Below are 15,689 nucleotides of genomic sequence, written 5' to 3'. Positions count from 1 at the left end.
GATTTCACCTTGCACACCTTCCAGGGTGTGTGTGCTTGTTTGGGTCGAGGGCAATAAGAAACAGGGCCTTTCTCTACTGTCAAGGTCGGAATGCTAGAATTTTCTCATCTTAGAAAATCGCCTCTTGCGTGCGGAGGGGTTTTTCCTGTGCACGAAATGTAAATGACACACAAGCCGCAATGTCTTCCGCGCCACCACCCTTCCCTGCATCCCCGAGGGTCAGCCAGGCACACGAGCACTGGAAGAACAGCCGACTCATGCTTACTGCTTACGAGCCTCTCGGCGAGGGAGGCGCCCAAACTCGAGCCTCTGAAGCCCTCCTCCCTGGGGCTTGCACGGCGGCGGGCGTGGCTTCTCGTCTCTGATTATGACGTAACCTCGAGCTATATACAGGAGGCGCGTAAAGCGGCTGCGTTTAGAACGACCTGCGAGACCGAGTTGAGGAGGTTCCTGCTTCAACAGTGATTGGACGGAACTCCCCCCCCTTCTCGCCTCCTCCGCAGAGCCCCGTCGCCACTCACTCTCACCGCCGCGCTGCCATGGCTTCGTCTCCTTCCCAGGTGCGCCAGAACTACCATCAGGACTGCGAAGCGACCATCAACCGGCAGATCAACCTGGAGCTTTACGCTTCCTACGTGTACCTCAGCATGGTGAGCAGCGACTGCGGCTCGGAAGGGGCGAGAGGAGGGTTAGCCGCCCTGCGCGGCGTCCTCGCTCTGGTGCTGCTGAAGAAGAACATGGAAGCTGTGGCGGGGCAGCCGCCGCCATCTCCTTCGGTGCTTACGCGCCTGCCTTGGCGTGTCCTTGAGGCCTGCGTTGTGTGGGCGGCGCATCCTTTCTGGATTTGCACCCCGCAGGCGTGAAGGAAGGGAGGAGTCCCCGGATGCCAGGATCGTGGTAAACAGTCGCGCCTCGCTAGACCCGTTGCATTTCTCCTCGTTCTTGCCCCAGAGTGACTCAGGTTCTTGCCGGCCTGCTCTAGGCTGGATGGGTAGGGGGCGAGGCCACCAGCGGCCTGCAGCCTTGCTTAACTGCAGTGGCAGCCTTGGTAAGGAAGTGCAGGTTTAGGTGACCTTTTGTGTCCATCCAGCGAGACCACTTTTGTTTTTTTTACTGTTTTTCTTCCCTGCGGCCAATAAAGCTAGGCGCGACAGCAATAAAGAGGTTGGCAGCCGTGTACCGTTAATGCGCTGCCCTCCTCTTCGAATACTGACTCCTCTATAAGGTGCTGGTTATTACCTTTAAAGCCCTATATGGCCGAGGACCTGCCTACCTTAGGGACCGCCTCTCCCCATATGTTCCTCAGAGAGCACTGAGATCTAGTTCTCAAAATCTTTTAAAAGTCCCTGGACCAAGGGAGGTTAGATTGAAAACAACGAAGGCGCAAGCCTTCTCAACGATGGCTCCCCAGTGGTGGAATCAACTACCAGAGAAGGTGCAAGCCCTGCCAGACCTAAATCAGTTTCGCAGGGCTTGCAAAACTGTCCTCTTTCAGCTCGCTTTAAGATGAAACCCGGGAAATGACATCTAGCCATCCTACACATAGTCTGAACTGTAGCACCGAAATTTATAATTTATAATGGTTTAACTGTCTATCTAATTTTAACTTAATTTATGAATGTAATTTAACTATTTTAATTTAACTATTTTAATTGTTTTATAGTAATGATTGTATATTACCGTAATCATGGTGCATACCATGTCTTGTTAGCCGCCCTGAGCCTGCCTTTGGTGGGGGAGGGCGGGATATAAAAATAAATTTATTATTATCATTAACCGATATGCAACTTTAAAGGATGTGTTGAACTGCTGCGCCACAGGCGAAGAGTCCTCTTGGCGGCTCCCTGCGCCTTTGGCTCACAGGAGCATTTTAGTGACGCAACCAAACAGGCTCCGTTGAAACTGGCGAGGCGGAAGGAACCTTTATAGGACTTTGGCCCGCTCGGAGGAGGCAGAATGTGATTGGGTTCCAGTTTGCGAGTAAACTATGCTTGGGGTGCAGAGTCTCCAGAGCTTGTCTCTAGTACAGGAGGATTGTACTTCGATTGACTTTGGACCTGAAATAATGCTTGTTTGTATTCATTGGTGTTACTAAAGCCTTTGGACTGGGCAGTCAGAAGGCTTGGTGAAATAGTATAAATTCACTTGTTTCCAGCCACTACATAATCTGGGTGTGGGGTAAGTGTTCTGGCAGTCAGCATCATCAGTATACCTATCAGCTTGAGAACAGTATGCAGTTAAGGGTGTGAGTGCAGTCATCTTTTGGCTTCTTCCAGGGTCCAGAGAAGTATGTCCAATGATTAGAATGTGAAAAGTTTTGCAACAGAACTTTTATTGTGCATGAATCTTCCTTAGAACCCGCAGCCAGGGTGTATTGTCAGGTGAATACTTAACATATGCTCCAAAACAAAGCAGTGCGATGTTCAGTGCAGTATCATTTACTTATTTAAGAGGTGTCCTGAATTTTTGTTAGTAAATGGTGAAATGATGGTTCTGGGTGTGTTCAAGTAGTCCACATTGAATGACTTTTGTTGAAAGCTGGCACATGTATTTAAAATATGCCTGAGGTTTGAAACCAGGTTTTCTACTGTTAGAGGCCTCCCAAGAGAGCAAAAGGGGGGGGGGGGGATTCTGGTGCTAATGACCTCTGGTTCCCAAACAGAGAAAGGATTTCCCATACCATATTTACCTCTACTTCTATCCCTGAACTTTTCTTAACTTCGCAAAGATGGAAGTGTGTGCTATGTGGGATTGGGCTAGAATGGACAATTTGTTGAGTAGTGTTTGTAGTAGCCTAATAGTTAAATTGGGGGAAGTATGTTTCAAGCACTCCAATCCCATTGCTGTGATGACTTCCAAACCGGGTTTTATCATCCTAGTGTTGTTTTTTATACTGGCAAATAATTGCTGAATTCCCAAGCAGTATGATTTCTGTATTGCTGTGGGGTCCATGGGGTATTGAACTGTACCAGAGAATCAGATGCATCATTAGATCTCACACTATTTTATTTATTTATTCATTTATTTATTTAGTAGGCTTATATTCCGCCCTTTCCCATAAACAGGCTCAAGGCAGATCACAACGTATAAAATAACAATAAAAAACTACAGATCAAAGTTGAAACACCACATTAGAATTAAACTGTAAAAGCAATAAATAAAATGCACCACTGGTGGACAGGCCACAGCATATCAAGTAACCAGTTATAGGCCCACATTAAATGATGGTAATGTCACTGCAAGGGAGGCCAAATGATGGAATAATAGGATGCCCGCTGCCTCAACCATAGGCCCGGCGGAACAGCTCCGTCTTGCAGGCCCTACGAAATGGCAGTTGTTCGGGTAGGGCCCAGATCTCTACAGGGAGCTGATTCCACCAGTCAGGGGCCATGGCCGAGAAGGCCCTGGCCCTAGTTGAGCCAAGACGGGCGTCCTTGGGGCCAGGAGTGGTCAGGAGGTGTTGTGTAGCCGATCGCAACGACCTCTGGGGCGTATATGGAAAAAGGCGTAGTTTTATATCTTTTGTGTTATATCTTAAACTGAGTGTTCCAAACCTGAGTACAGCCAGGCTTGATAAAAATCAAGCATTTAGTAAACTCTATAGCAGCAAACATCTGCCTGTCTGTTCCATTACAAAGTTAGAAACAGTTGGCTGAGTATTAATGGCTGAAATACTGGGTCTTGTAATTCAAGTATTTGGATTTCCCCCCCCATCAGTCCTACTACTTTGACCGTGATGATGTGGCGCTGAAGAACTTCGCTAAGTACTTCTTGCACCAGTCTCATGAGGAGCGAGAACATGCAGAGAAACTTATGAAGCTGCAGAACCAGAGGGGTGGTCGTATTTTCCTACAGGACATCAAGGTCAGTTGTACTGTGGAAGACTGAAGAATTAAGGTTGTATCATGTGGCTGTATTCTGGGGTGGGACTTGCTGTATTTTTTTACCGTTTTAGCCTGCCTTTCCTCCTAATGAGATTTCTGTTTGTATCCTGTGCATATGCAAAACTAGTATTCTGGAAGAGGTGGACTTAGAGCCTTCCCCCTCATATCGTGGTCATGTACGTAGAAGGACCTCTATGAAAAGCATTCACACATGCGTGCATGCCCATGGTACAGTTCAGCAGCAATCATGTGTCTTACCCTCAAGGCAGCAGTTTTCAACCTTTGTTCTGGTGTTCATGGAGGGGAGAGTCTCTCAGTGAGGAACAAGATTGCCAGCCATTGCTGCTATTCGGCTATGCATGATTAAAAGTGTTCTGGATAGACTTGGCTCATGGAGAGAGTTGGTATCTCAGTGCCAAATGGTAGTCCTTCCAGAACTGTGGTGCATTGAAAACACAATTTGAGAATCTGACTGTCATGGAAACTGTAGTTCATACTGATCCGATAGTGATTGTGCTTATAAACTGTGATTCTTGCCTAAATGTAAGTAGCATGTAAGTCATTGTTTCCTAGGTGATACTAACTAAGCAAATGTCTTATGTCAGAGAAAAAATTCTGAGTATCTTGAAGTGTGGGCACAGAAGAAGGTTTGCTGTCGACAGGCATACCGTGTTGTGTGGAGTATCTGCTTGCATCTCCAATGTGAAAATTTGCTGCTTCTCTTTTATTAGAAACCAGATCGTGATGATTGGGAGAGTGGATTGACAGCAATGGAGTGTGCTTTGCACTTGGAGAAGAATGTGAACCAGTCTCTATTGGAACTTCATAAACTGGCAACTGACAAAAATGATCCCCATGTAAGTTGCAGCTAATGAAAATGCCATGCTCAAATGGAAATTGTAGTACAGGCCAATTGTTTTGTGCTGTGTCACTGTGAATAGTGCCCTATTTATTCTGCTGTACCCTTAGGAAAAAAATGGGATGTAGTTAGAGGGAGGTGACTTTAGAAATAGATCTGCAAACAGTATTAGTAGGAATTGTAAATGAAATGGGAGCCAGTAAATAATTGGAATGGCTTGAAAAATAAATCTGAAAGTATAAGCAATACCTGCTGAATTTTTAATCTGGAAGTTGAATACGGTTATTCTGTAGCTACGGCTCCAGTTTTTCTGTCCAGTTCATACTAGCAAAACAGAACTATAGAAACTGGCAAATTATACAAATCAAAATGTTGTTAAGTTTGCATAACTGATTCATGGGATGGTGGTGGATAGTGCTGTCAAGTTGCATCTTAACTTATGGCAACTCTATGGGATTTTCAAGGCAAGAGATGTCCAGAGGTGGTTTGCCATTGTCTGCCTCTGCTTGCCATTGTCTGCCTCTGCGTAGCAACTCTGGACTTCTTGATGGTCTATTCAAATTTTAACCACAGCCAACCCTGCTTAGTTTCTGAGATCTAATGACATTGGGCTGTCCTCAGGCAGGATGCATTTTTATTGCTTTGGAACTTAGACCATGCCCACCTGACTACAGAACTCTACAGGCCCTGAGGTCAACGATAATATCCTTGGATTTTTTTTCTTTTTTCAAAAAAAAGTTTTATTAGTTTCAAGCAAAGACAGGGATGGGGAATAGGAAAGTACACAATACATTCCGGTATTATTTTGCATATGAATACTTTCAAAAACTTAATTCTACAATAAGTTCTTTACATGAATTATCCCCTATTATTTTGTCTCAACTGCACAGAATCCATTTTCAAATTATATAGTATACACCTTTTGTTAAAATTATATCCTTGGATTTCTTCACTGCTCCCATCTATGGAGTTTATTAAATCTAGTAATTCTATCTGTGCAGGGAAAAATGTGGACTAAAAGGAAGAGAAGCATGTTTGAGTTGGAAATCCAGACTAATGATGCCACACTGCTTCTTTAGATCATTGTATTCTTGCATGATTCCCTGGCGGGTTCTTGGCTTTCTGTGGGCTGGATTTGTGTGCTGCTGTTTAACCTACACCACTTTCTCCTTCCAGTTATGTGACTTCATTGAAACACACTATCTGGATGAGCAGGTCAAATCTATCAAGGAGCTGGGTGATCATGTGACCAATCTGCGCAAGATGGGGGCACCAAAATCTGGAATGGCAGAGTACCTATTTGACAAGCACACCTTGGGAGAAAGTGACAATGAGAACTAGAAGCCTGCCATTAACGCCTCACTGAAACTTGAGCATTTTGTTTGACCATGCATGTGTCTTTGGTTAATCCCGAACACTGTCCATGACTGTAAAAAAACCAATTTTTTTGTGTTGTATCTCATGCCCAATAAACTGACTTGGTTCCAGTTGGTTTCAGCTGTGCTGTCATATGTAGGGGAGTGTACATGCCAGTGAAATATATAACGCAGTAGAGTATGTCTCCTGAAGTTACTACAGCTTCTAGGTCTCCATTGCTCTCCAGTAACTTCACTGGGAGCATTATCTGGTGCATGCACAACAACTCTCTCACTTTTTGCTACTGACAGGTACCAGTGAGTTAGTGGGGTTAAATTAATTCTCATGTTCAAGCTTTTTCATTGCAAATGCACAAGTAATCTTTTTCCCATTAAACCATTCACTTTTTGAAGTAAAAAAGGCTCAGATAGCATCCTAGATCAACAAACCTACTATAGCATATGATTTTATGGAGCAAGATCTTTGTTAAGACATAGCTGAAAGACTATTCTTTCTGCAATTGCTGAAATTTGTAAAAGCAGCTACATGTATGTATATACACACAATGGTCAGATCTTTGGTCTATTGAAATCACTGTTGTCTACTCAGACTGGCAGTGGCTTTCCAGGATCCCAATTTAAGATCTTCCACATCAGCTACTATCAGACCTTTCAACTGGAGATGCTGGCATTGAACCTTGGACTTTCTGCTAGCAAAACAGATACTTCACCATGGAATTGGATTATTTCAACATGGCTGTCATTAGTTGGTACAGTTCATGTGCTACTTTAGAGTGACAAACTAATAGTCTTCTGAGGCAACTAGAAATCAGAACTATGTTCATTACGGCTTCATCTTTTCAACTACCAGTTTTGAGGACATTCATGCAAAGCTTTACTAATCTTCAATGTCATTTTATGTCCCTCCTGAGGTAATTAAACATGTAGATATCTGTGATTTTAAGGCCACGTGTCTGCTAGTACAGTGATAAGTCATGCTTTGGGAACCCCTAAGCTGTAACTGGCTACAGTAAAAGGTAAAGGTAGCCCCCTGTGCAAGTACTAGTTGTTTCTGACGCGGGTGAAGTAGCATCACTGTGTTTTCATGGCAGACGTTTTTATGGGGTGGTTTGCCATTGCTTTCCCCAGTCATGCACTTTCCCCCCAGTAAGCTGGGTACTCATTTTAATGACCTCAGAAAGATGGAAGGCTGAGTCAACCTTGAGTCAGCTACCTGAACCCAGGTTCTGCCGGGATTGATGAAGAAGAAGATGAAGATGATATTGGATTTATATCCCGCCCTCCACTCCGAAGAGTCTCAGAGCGGCTCACAATCTCCTTTACCTTCCTCCCCCACAACAGACACCCTGTGAGGTGGGTGGGGCTGGAGAGGGCTCTCACAGCAGCTGCCCTTTCAAGGACAGCCTCTGCCAGAGCTATGGCTGACCCAAGGCCATGCTAGCAGGTGCAAGTGAAGGAGTGGGGAATCAAACCCGGTTCTCCCAGATAAGAGTCCGCACACTTAACCACTACACCAAACTGGCTCTCCAGGTCATGAGCCAGAGTCCTGCAAGGTGGTTGGATAATTTCCTGATGACATAACTTCCCCTAATGAATTGGACAGTCGTTTGTTTGCAATAGATTGAAATCTACTAAAAATAACAGCGAATAGTTGCAGCACACTAGCTTCTACAATGAGCAGGAAGGCTAGGAATTTCTCCTCTAAAATCAATATTGTTAGCTCATGTTGAATCTATGATTGTGTGGAATGCACACAGTTCTGCCTCATGCTTGTATATTAGCTTCATGGATGGAAACAACCATGTATTGTAGTCAAAACAGTATATTCAGTTAAGTGCATGGTAGAGATTCTTTAGCGCCAATCAAACTGCGCTTATACCGAAAAAGGTTGCAGGTTATTTTTGTCAAGGGAATTTCCTTGTTATGTAGACACTGGTGGCAGCAGAGAAGTGAGAATGGCCATGTGATTCTCATGTGGTATTTCACGTTTCCAGTATGGAAAAGCATTTTCAGTTGCAGATGTTGGACCTGAGTTGTTATTGTTCATACCAACTTGAATGTAATTTTGACAATTAAAAGCTTTTCCTGAGTATGCAGAGTGTGTTGGGTCTTACCAGCTGCTGAAGGTGTTATAAAAAGTACAAACAGCCCATTTAATTTTACTTGGTAAAACGGCATTGTTTCTACTTTTACTGATGCTATTTAAGTAATGAGGAAGTGAAATGTTTTCTTCATGGGTGGCTTCTATCACCTGCTTTTTAGAAGTGAATCATAGTCCAGTGTTCATGAGAACCTAACAAGTATGACACCATTTTCTTTTTGCTTGCTGAGCGGAGGATTAGCGTACAATGTCAGGCATTTTTATAGTATAAGAAACCTTTGTTTGTGCTATAGCTCACTGAAACTACAAATGCTTGTTGGGTTGGGAGTTATTAATGTCTGAGTCTTAATTTTATTTAACTTCATTTATGCCTTGCCGTTCTCCCCAGTAGGGACACTATGGCTTCTATCATTCTGCTATGCAGTGTGTTTATTTTCTAAAGGCAATTATACTTGTAGAGCAAGTTTCTCAAACATTTATTTACTTCATTTATATCTCACCTTTCCCCCCAATAAGAACCCAAAGCAGCTTCATCATTCTCTCCTCCATTTTATCCTCACCTAGAGCTCAGTTTTTTTTCATGTTAAAATCAGAGGCATTCTTCGCTCTTGGGGCATCCTTGTTGCAGGAGAGCCAATTCAAAATTGCCTGCTAGTGTTCTGCCCTCCTGTTACTCCATAAGTCTTTCAGCTCAGAGGTTAGATTGGGGGCCAGTAGTGAAGTTTCTGGGATCCCTCCCATATTTTGACAGTAAATCAGATTTTAGTGCAGCATGATTCATCTTCACTCTACTGTGCAGAGAATGGTGAACCAATCCAACCTGCTGGTTTTTAAAGGTACATTTCATTTAGTCCTGGAGCATGTGGCTGGGAAACTGCTGCCATAGGGTCCTTGCACTGAAGACAGATGTGGCTTTGAAATTGATAAAACGTTCATGTTTACTATAATTGAGCCCTTGTGAATTAACCGATTCAGGCAACAAGTATCTAACAGAGTGCGATAGTCTTCTGTAATCATTGTATTGAAGTTGCGTGATATTGTGTGAAGACATCTGTTCTCTAGCCTGCTTGGCTGCTCAGGTGGAGGTGCTCTCCAAGGAAACATTACAGGTGGGAAAGAAATCGCTGACTGAAACAGTCATGCAAAACTGACAATCTACAGCTGAAACTAGTGACATCATTCCATTCTTTGGTGCTTACAAACACATCAAAAAGTCTTGAACTTAAAACACTTTTAACAAGTCTTGCTGGAATTGCAGCTGTTTTCCTAGTACTGCAGTGAATAGTGTTTGTAACACATTGGTTGATGGAAGTACACATTGACTGCTCAACCTAAGTGCTGGAATTCTCAAGCATTCTTCAGCTTCTAGAGCACAGCTCTGATGCCTCTGGCACAATGTGCTAAAAGACTGAGCACCAATGAAGCTTGGTTAAAGAACAATGACACCATCCTAAAGAATCTGTGAGCCCCTTTGATTTAGTTGTCCCTGTCCATCTTCCCTTCATCAGCTGTGTTTTCGCTGGTTTCCATGATCACCTCCATTAATCCTACAAGGTCTCCCTCTGCTAGAGAAATGCCAGAGTCATTTGGTGAAGAGCTGGCTGCCTTTCTGTGGTCTTTAGTGTGATGAGCATTGGTGTTTCCACTCCCCATGTCTTTTGCATGGGCAGAAACCATTGCAGGATCCTGCTCAGGGATTCCAGAAGCATCATCTGCGCTAGGCCTCACAGCAGCTTTTGTTTTGTTCAGATGGGATCTCTCAAGTGCTGGGGATGTCAAAGGTGTGAATGAAAAGAAAGTAGGGCCATTGCTGCTAGGGGTCCTGATGCCATGGGTATGAAGGGAGGTAGGGCGATCTGGGTTTGGACTTGCTGTGTTATCTGAAGTCAGCCATGGATGACGGCAGCCTTTCAGAGTGTTCTTGCTGTTAGCCTGCCACTCAGGGCCTGGGGACTCAGGAAAGAAACGAAAAATGGGACTTTCTGAGTCCCCCAAGGACAAGGCCCCTGGGCTTCCAAGAGGAACAACATCCTTGGATTTATGGCTTGTGGGTTTTTCCTTTTCTTCTACTGTCACTACTAGGGAGTCTGGCATTGGGCTTTTTTCTGCTGGCGAAGCAGAAGTTTCTTTAGGTCCTGAACCAAGAGAGGTCTGGCTTCTGTCCTTATCACTAGCCTTGCAAGGAGACTGGCTGGCAGAGTTGTCCTTCAAAGAGCAGGCAACAATACTGGAGAGAGCAGGAGGCTTCTTGCAGCCTAGACGTCTGGATGGGAAGATCATTGGAATGGAACTGATGGGTGTTTGTGGAGCACTGTAAAAACCAGGCCTCTCACAGAATGGAGTTGACATGAAGGCATCAAATTCCCTCAGTCTGCTGTCTTCATTGTCCCATTGATCCTGGGAACTGAAACCTGTGTGAAACCTTTGTGGATTAAAGCTAGTAGGGCTGCCAGATTTCCCATCTGGGTATGCATAATATGGGGAGGAAGGCATATTTTCATTTCTCCGACGCATCAGATTCATTCTTGATGATGCTCTATTGAAACTGGGGGATTGGACACTCAGGAAGCGGCTTATGTGTCCCAACAATGGCGTTGAGTGGTTTGCTTCTTCATTCTCTTTAATCTTTTCCAGGGGTTGGAATTCCATCTCTTCTTTCTGCATGCTGGAAAAGAGATAGGCAGTTGCATATAGTGAGTGAAGAGCAAAATCACAGCGTGAGTCTAAGCTCATACGTATATATGCAAAAGAAATTTTATTCAATTTTTATCCCACTCTTCCTTAAAGAAGCTCAGATCAACACGTCTCCGCCCTCTTTTTATCCTTACAACAAACCTTAGAGGTAGATGAGGCTGAAAAATTACTCAGGTAGGCTAGCTTCATTGGAGTATAAGTGCAGTGTAGCTGCATTTGCCCAGTAGTCCATCTAGTTTAGCATCTTGTTACACACAGCAGCCAGCCAGATGTTCTGGAAGGACTTCATGCAAGGCAAAGTCTCCCAGCTCAGGTATTGAGAGATTTATTGTCTCTGAACAGAGAAATTTCATTTCATTTTCACTTATCTAGTTTCACTTGGCTAATACCAACTGATGAACCTCTCCTTCATGAACTTGTTTTCCTTTTAGAACGATCTGAATTAATGGCCATCCCTGCATTCTGTGTCACTGAATTATAGCAGTTAATTACTTAATGTGTGAAATAAATCCCCTTCTATCTGGCCTGAATCTATTGCCTCTAAATTTTGTTAGGAACACTATGTTCAAGATCCATGCATCAATGTATAAACCTCTATCATGCCCCCCATCATCTTTCCTTTAAACTGAAAGTCCCAAACTTTTTAGCCTTTCCTTTCTAGAGAATGTCCTTCAACCTCTTCATTATTTTGACTAACCTTTTCTGCTTTATAACAGATAGGGTTGCCAATCCCCAGTTGGGACAGAATACAATCTGAGAGAGGTCACTATAATGGGTAACACAACAAAAAATGCAAGCTAGTGACCAATTTACTAAGAAGTATAGATTCTTTACACAATTTTCAAAAAAGAGGGACGCAGAGCGTCTCCAGCAGCAATTTCACAAGAAACCACATACTGAGCTGTAGCCGATATGAAATTGCTTCTGGAGACGCTCTGCGTCCCTCTTTTTTGAAAATTGTGTAAAAAATCTATATAATTGAGTCAATATTGGTCCCAGGTCTGATGAAGACTGGAAAGAAACAAGTACTTAATCGATTGGCTTGTCACCACACTACTTTGGGACTTGAATATACATGTTTTGGACATTTGGACTGATTTCTATATACTTCTTAGTAAATTGGTCACTAGCTTGCATTTTTTGTTGTGTAATCCCCAGATGGGGACAGGGGATCCCCAGTTTGGAGGCCCTCCCCCCGTTTCAGGGTCATCAGAAAGCAGGGGGAGGGGAGGGAAATGTCTGCTGGGCACTCTGTTGTTCTCTATGGAGACTGATTCCCATAGGAAATAATGGAGAATGAATCTGCAGGTATCTGGGGCTCTGGGGGGCTGTTTTTTGAGCTAGATGTGCCAAATTTTCAGTATAGCATCCAGTGCCTCTTCCTAAAATACCCTCCAAGTTTCAAAAAGATTGGACTGGGGGGTCCAATTCTATGAGCCCCAAAAGAAGGTGCACCTATCCTTCATTATTTCCTGTGGAAGGAAGGCATTTAAAAAGGTGTGTGGTCCCTTTAACTGTGATAGCCAGAACTCCCTTCGGAGTTCAATCATGCTTGTCACACCCTTGCTCCTGACTCCACCCCCAAAGTCTGCAGATATTTCTTGAATTGGACTTGGCAACCCTATTAACAGGGCTTGATAACTCCCAAGCCCCAGATGATCATGGTGTTAAAAGTTTCATTGTGGCAGCTTTTATTTTTAGCTGTTATTTTATTACAGCATCTTGCAGCTATTTACCATGAAGTACAAAGGATATTTGTTATTCTGTACCAGAATCGTTTGTTTTATGATGCAAAACTAAATGGGCATGAAGTTATAATTGTTTATATACAAATTTAACTTTACACCATTTAGTGGTGGTGGTGGTGGACGATTTCATATCTTTAGGTATTTTCTGTACTAGCTGCAATATTTAATAAAATGGAGCTTTTAAAAGCAGCAATGTAATTATGAGAAACTGGGGAGGTTAGGTTAGAGTTAAATGTTAGTTTTTTGTGGTCTCCTTTAGGTTATCCCTATATTTGTTTATATACTGTAACACTTTAGTCAGCTTTAATCAAATTATGAGACACTATGAAGAAGTTAAGAATAGATTTTGTGATAGCACTAATTAGAAAATATGGTCATTAAATAAAAAAACCTTAATACTTGAATATGACTTAGACTTATAATTTCTTAAGGTTGGCTCCTAGAGCCAAACAAGAACAAAATTCATCTACTGTATGGTATCCTTTTTAAAATAGATGGGCTAAACTATATGCAGTGTTCCAAAAGATCTCTACAAAGGCATTGCAGTGCCTGTTATTCTATTTGCAATCCTTTCCCTAATAACGGAGTTTGCCTTTTTGCTGCTATCATTGAGCTGTCATTTGCTGCTATCATTGAGCTATCTACTGTAACCCCAAGATCTCTTTCCTAGTCAGTCACTGCCAGCACAGATCTCATAGAGTGGGGGAGTGTACAGAGTCAGTGATGTATACTCTGTTTACAGCATACATTTCTATCTCCATTTCCTGAACCAAGAAAAGCTGAATTATCCTGCACCAAGAAAAGCTGAATTATGTGACAACTAATATGTCTTCAGACATGATTTAAGAGTCCAAGGGACACCTCATGTATTACCAAATTGTGTGTACATACTGCTTATCTGGCAGCAAATACCTCAATTATGTTGGGCAATGATACTAACTTTGTTGCCACAGGGTATTTGGGGTTTATCTTGCTGCTGAAGAGAAGGGTGGGGTTTGGCACTGCAAACAATTTAGCCCTTAGGTTTGGATGACTAAGGTTATACAGAAAGCCATAATAACAGCTTCACAGTGAATCAAAACAGCAAAAAACATGGGTAGACGTAGCTCAACAAAAAAATGTCTGAACTTCAGGGAATGTAAGTTTTTACAAATTGCTAAAAGCCTTGTGGAGCTTTAAGTATAGACAACATATATTGTGGGATAATCATTCATTGGCAAGAGACTGCCAGTACTGTTTTAGGCAGGGCTTTTTTTATAGCAGGAACTCCTTTGCATATTAGGCTACACACCCCTGCTGTAGCCAATCCTCCAAGAGCTTACAGGGCTCTTAGTACAGGGCCTACTGTAAGCTCCAGGAGGATTGGCTACATCGGAGGTGTGTGTGGCCTAATATCAGTCAGTTCAGTTACCGTTATTGGCGTTAAAAGAGAGTTAAAAGAGAGGAAAGAAAAAAATAGATATATACACATATGCATACAAATAGATAAAACATGCCAACATGACAAAAGAACATTCTAAAAGGGTCTAAAATCTGAACAAAAATAAGTCAATCTGTCTAATAGAAATGTAAATTACAGTACATTACTGTGTATGAGAAGAGCAGCCTGCAAAAACTTTACCATAGCATGTTGTGTTCCCATCTTTGTTGTTTAATAGACACAGCAGTTTATATGAATCCAGAAGCTCTAAGATAGGGGTGGCCAACGGTACCTCTCCAGATGTTTTTTGCCTACAACTCCCATCAGCCCCAGCCAGCATGGCCAATGGCTGGGGCTGATGGGAGTTGTAGGCAAAAAACATTTGGAGAGCTACCGTTGACCACCCCTGCTCTAAGATACTATCAAGAATTAATGATAAAATGCTGCGCTGAATATTAACATAATGTGTGGCCTAATATGCAAAGGAGTTCCTGCTACAAAAAAGCCCTGGTTTTAGGCAACTTCACTTGCCTGATGTCAAAGGTTGAGCCGAGGAAAGATGGCCGCTTATATTCTGCAGTTGCTGCTGTGTAGGGTGGCTGTGGGTCTGATTCATTCCAGTATGGATCTTTCTGCAGAGCTGGCAAATCCTGGTGCATTTCATCCACAGCCATAAGAGAGACCTGTCAAGAGAGGACATGCATGTCAGGCATAATGAGCTAAAAACTGCATATATATTATCTTAGCATTGTAAAAGTTCTTCCCTTCTGCTGCTATGTTGGATAAAAATAGAAGTTCCTAATGACTGGGGAAGGGTTGTAATGTAAAAGCTAATTGAAAAGTTGGACTTGTTTGGTGTAATGACTGAATATGTGGGAGAGCTTATGACAATTATGGAGCAGCAGCCCAGATAACCATGTGTTATTTATTGCCCCCTCTCTTTTCTCTATTCCAGGAATGTGGAATAAAGTGGTAGTTACTGAGTTCCTTCTGCATTGTACTCAGCATGTTGGGTCAGAAGGTGTGTAGACCTGCCAAAGGAGGTATCTTTGAGGCACAGGAAGGAGCATCATCTCATGGGTGGCGAGGGAATGATCAAATTGTATTTATTTATTGATTTGATTTATATCCCACCCTCCCCGCCGAAGCAGGCTCAGGGCGGCTCACAACATAAAAACATCACAATAGTTAAAAGAATACATATTATAAAAATAGTACATTCTATAAAAAATTATACATTCAATAATTAAAATCAACATTTCATTTCATTTGGTGCTAGGATCTAGATATTATGTCCTATTCATACAAGAACAACAGTATGAGAGAAAGCTCAGTGAGACGTGAGCATAGGAGGCTTCCACATTAAAAAAATATTTTGATATGCAGGAATTAGGAAGGTTACACAGAGAAATATGTATTATTTATTAATAAAAATTTACCCCATCTTTCTGCCTACATAGGGCCACCAAGGCAGCTACCAAATTAAACAGATCCCTTGAGTGAGCATATACAACCTGCGCTCCATCAGCTGCGCAAGCTCCAGATTGAAAACCTAATCAAGTTCAAGGTTTTGGTTCTTACCTTTAAAGCCCTAAATGATCTGGGAC

The 15,689-nt window shown here is 42.7% G+C and overlaps 2 protein-coding genes across 2 annotated transcripts in view; one reads left to right on the top strand and one right to left on the bottom strand.

Annotated features, from left to right (window-relative positions):
• Positions 1-346: 346 nt before the first annotated feature.
• LOC132590516 (ferritin heavy chain) lies at positions 347-6,230 on the top strand. The gene is made up of 4 exons (XM_060263426.1): positions 347-650; positions 3,718-3,864; positions 4,616-4,741; positions 5,920-6,230. Exons 1-4 carry the CDS (start codon positions 540-542, stop codon positions 6,082-6,084), a joined length of 549 nt encoding a protein of 182 aa, XP_060119409.1. The 5' UTR covers positions 347-539; the 3' UTR covers positions 6,085-6,230.
• Positions 6,231-9,611: 3,381 nt separating this feature from the next.
• The window catches only part of LOC132590515 (bestrophin-1-like), a 36,041-nt gene continuing 29,963 nt past the window's right edge, over positions 9,612-15,689 (bottom strand). The window contains exons 10-11 of the mRNA XM_060263424.1: positions 14,614-14,765; positions 9,612-10,885 (exon numbers count right to left, since the gene is read on the bottom strand). Coding sequence (XP_060119407.1) covers positions 9,697-10,885; positions 14,614-14,765 — 1,341 coding nt within the window. The 3' untranslated portion in view covers positions 9,612-9,696. The remainder of the gene's footprint in view (positions 10,886-14,613; positions 14,766-15,689) is intronic.

This window comes from Heteronotia binoei, unplaced genomic scaffold (assembly GCF_032191835.1).
Source record: "Heteronotia binoei isolate CCM8104 ecotype False Entrance Well unplaced genomic scaffold, APGP_CSIRO_Hbin_v1 ptg000098l, whole genome shotgun sequence".
Taxonomy (NCBI): Eukaryota; Metazoa; Chordata; class Lepidosauria; order Squamata; family Gekkonidae; genus Heteronotia; species Heteronotia binoei.
The sequence above is the reverse complement of the archived record's forward strand: the minus strand, read 5'-3'. Positions and strand labels throughout refer to the sequence as shown.